The following is a 3,283-nucleotide window of genomic DNA, read 5'->3' on the forward strand; positions in this document are numbered from 1 at the left end:
GTGCTGAGTACTCCTGGGTGCTGAGTACTCCTGGGTGCTGAGTGCTGAGTACTCCTGGGTGCTGGGTGCTGAGTACTCCTGGGTGCTGGGTGATCTGGGTGCTGGGTGCTGAGTACTCCCGGGTGCTGGGTGCTGGGTGATCCGGGCCCCGGGGCATCATGGGAAATCTCCGCCCCCCCTCCCCCCGCAGACCCCACCCCTCCTCCGCCCAGGCCGAAGCCGCCCAGACCGGATCGAGATTCCCGGCCCTCGGGAGGTAAGGGGCGGGGTCATGCAGATTTATGCTAATGAGGGGGGGCGGGAGTCGGGCAGATTTATCCTAATGAGGGGGCGGGAGCCGGGCAGATTTATGCTAACGAGGGGGCGGGAACCACAAATGCTAATTAGGCCCGACTTATGTGAAGGTTGAATGAGATGCCAATTTATGCTAATGAGGCGGTGCGGGCGGGGCCATGCAGATTTGTGCTAATGAGGGGGCGGGAATAAAGCAGATTTATGCTAATGAGGGGCGGGGCCATGCAGGGTGATTGGGCCTGACTTATGTGAGGGTTTCGGTGAGATGCTAATTTATGCTAATGAGGTAGTCCGTGTTTTGTGGGTGGGCTATGCAGATTTATGCTAATGAGGGACGGAACCAGGCGGGTTTATGCTAATGAGGGACGGGGACACACATGCTGATTAGGCCTCACGCATGCAGAAGCCCTTCGTGCGAAGGTCCAATGAGATGCTAATTTATGCTAATGAGCGGTCCTGATAGGAATGATGGGGGCGGGACCATGCAGATTTATGCTAATTGGCTCTCACATTCGCAAAAGCCTTTTATGTGAAGGTTCAGTGGGATGCTAATTTATGCTAATGAGGGAGGCCATGTTAGGCTTGGTGGGCGGGGCTGAAGCCGGCGTATGCTAATCGGGTCCTGTGCATGCTAATGAGCTCCTCCCTCCCTGCGTGCCGCCGGGATGCTAATTTATGCTAACGACCTCGGAACTCGGGCTTCGCAGGGCGTATGCAAATGTATGCTAACGAGCACAAGCCCCTCCGCTAACATCCGGGTATGTAAATGCATGCTAATGAGAGCATGGGTGTGGCTCTTTGAATGCAGATTTATGCTAATGAGGGGCGAGGTTCGGTGGGTGCGGTGTATGCAAATCAGCCCTCCTGTGTGGCTCGGCGTTATGCAAATCCATGCAAATGAGACCAGACCGACACGATTTTCTAATGTAAACATATGCTAATTAGACGGCTGGCGATTTATGCAAATGCATGCTAATGGCCCAATCCCTCTTAGCCATACTCATGCAAATAGTCCTCTAATTTATGCAGATGAGGCCAGGCCTTTGCTCCGTATGCTAATCCATGCTAATGAGCACCGTGTCATGCAAATCCATGCTAATTCTATGCAAATCCGACCACGGCCCTTTGCCCCCTATGCTAATCCATTCTAATGAGCCCCCTTATATACAAATCCATGCTAATTTTATGCAGATCCGACCACGGCCTTTGCCCCTATGCTAATCTATGCTAATGAGCCCCGTGCCATGCAAATCCATGCTAATTCTATGCAAATCCGACCCCTCCCAGGCGACTTCTCTATCACGGACCTGGAAGACGCCGCCGGGGGCAGAGGTGAGGCCACGCCCACTGTGATGTCATTGCCGGCACAGCGCGACATCATAACCCCGCCCTCCGTGACGTCATAGCCCCGCCCACTGCGACGTCATATCCTGCAGGGATGTCATGTCCCTGTGACGTCATAGCCCCGCCCACACTGACATCATGACCCCTGTTGTCGTGGCCCCGCCCACGATGACGCCATATCCCCGCCCACTGTGACGTCACGGCCCCCCGCCCACGATGATGTCATAGCCCCGCCCACTGATGACGTCATTTTTTTCCTGTCTCCCCCTCCAGGTGGAGGCCCAGGACCCCGGCCCGACGAGCCTGAGGCCGACGGTGAGGACTCAGCACAGCACCCGGGTGTCAGGGGAGGGGGGGACTCAGCGCAGCACCCGGGGGGGAGGGGAGGACTGAGCGCAGCACCCGGGGGGGAGGGGAGGGGGGGACTCAGCGCAGCACCCGGGGGACAGGGAAACACTCAGCGCAGCACCTTGAACATGTTAGGACTCAGCGCAGCACCCAGGGGAGGGGAGGACTCAGCGCAGCACCCAGGGGACAGGGAAAGACTCAGCGCAGCACCCGGGAGTATCGAGGACAGCACCCAGGGGAGAGGGAAAGAGTCAGCGCAGCACCCAGGGGTACTGAGCGCAGCACCTAGAACATGGTAGGACTCAGCACAGCACCCGGGAGTACCGAGCGCAGCACCCAGGGGAGAGGGAAAGACTCAGCGCAGGACCCAGGGGTACTGAGCGCAGCACCCGGGGGACAGGGAAAGACTCAGCGCAGCTTGCAGAGGGGAGAAATACTCAGCACAGCACCAGGGAGTACCGAGCGCAGCACCCAGGGGAGAGGGAAAGACTCAGCACAGCACCCAAGAGAACTCAGCACAGCACCCAGGGGACAGGGAAAGACTCAGCGCAGCACCCAGGGGAGGGGAGGGGAGAACTCAGCGCAGCACCCGGGGGACAGGGAAAGACTGAGCGCAGCACCCGGGGGACAGGGAAAGACTTAGCACAGCACCCAGGGGACAGGGAAAGACTCAGCGCAGCTTGCAGAGGGGAGAAATACTCAGCACAGCACCCAGGAGTACCGAGCGCAGCACCCAGGGGAGAGGGGAAGACTCAGCACAGCACCCAAGAGAAATCAGTACAGCACCCAGGGGACAGGGAAAGACTCAGCGCAGCACCCAGGGGGGAGAAATACTCAGCACAGCATCCGAAAGGACTCAGCACAGCACCCGGGGGTACCGAGCGCAGCACCCAGGGGGGAGAAATACTCCGTACAGCACCCGAAAGAACTCAGCGCAGCACCCGGGGGACAGGGAAAGACTCAGCGCAGCACCCACGGGGACAGGGAAAGACTGAGCGCAGCACCCAGGGGAGAGAAATACTCAGCACAGCACTCGAGAGGACTCAGCGCAGCACCCGGGGGAGGGGAGGAATGAGCGCAGCACCCGAGAGTATTGAGCGCAGCACCCAGGGGACAGGGAAAGACTGAGCGCAGCACCCTGGGGACAGGGAAAGACTCTGCACAGCACCCAGGGGAGGGGAGGACCGAGCACAGCACCCTGTGGACAGGGAAAGACTCAGCGCAGCACCCAGGGGAGGGGAGGGGAGAACTCAACGCAGCACCCGGGGGACAGGGAAAGACTGAGGGCAGCACCCAG

General features: G+C 59.1%; 1 protein-coding gene across 1 annotated transcript in view; it reads left to right on the plus strand.

Moving 5' to 3' along the window:
• Positions 1–1,536: 1,536 nt before the first annotated feature.
• Positions 1,537–3,283, plus strand: part of Cd99 (CD99 molecule (Xg blood group)) — a 2,445-nt gene continuing 698 nt past the window's right edge. Inside the window, exons 1-2 of the mRNA XM_026778497.1 lie at positions 1,537–1,626; positions 1,912–1,953. Coding sequence (XP_026634298.1) covers positions 1,539–1,626; positions 1,912–1,953 — 130 coding nt within the window. The 5' untranslated portion in view covers positions 1,537–1,538. The remainder of the gene's footprint in view (positions 1,627–1,911; positions 1,954–3,283) is intronic.

The sequence above is a fragment of the Microtus ochrogaster genome, unplaced genomic scaffold, assembly GCF_000317375.1.
Source record: "Microtus ochrogaster isolate Prairie Vole_2 unplaced genomic scaffold, MicOch1.0 UNK209, whole genome shotgun sequence".
In the NCBI taxonomy this organism is placed as follows: domain Eukaryota; kingdom Metazoa; phylum Chordata; class Mammalia; order Rodentia; family Cricetidae; genus Microtus; species Microtus ochrogaster.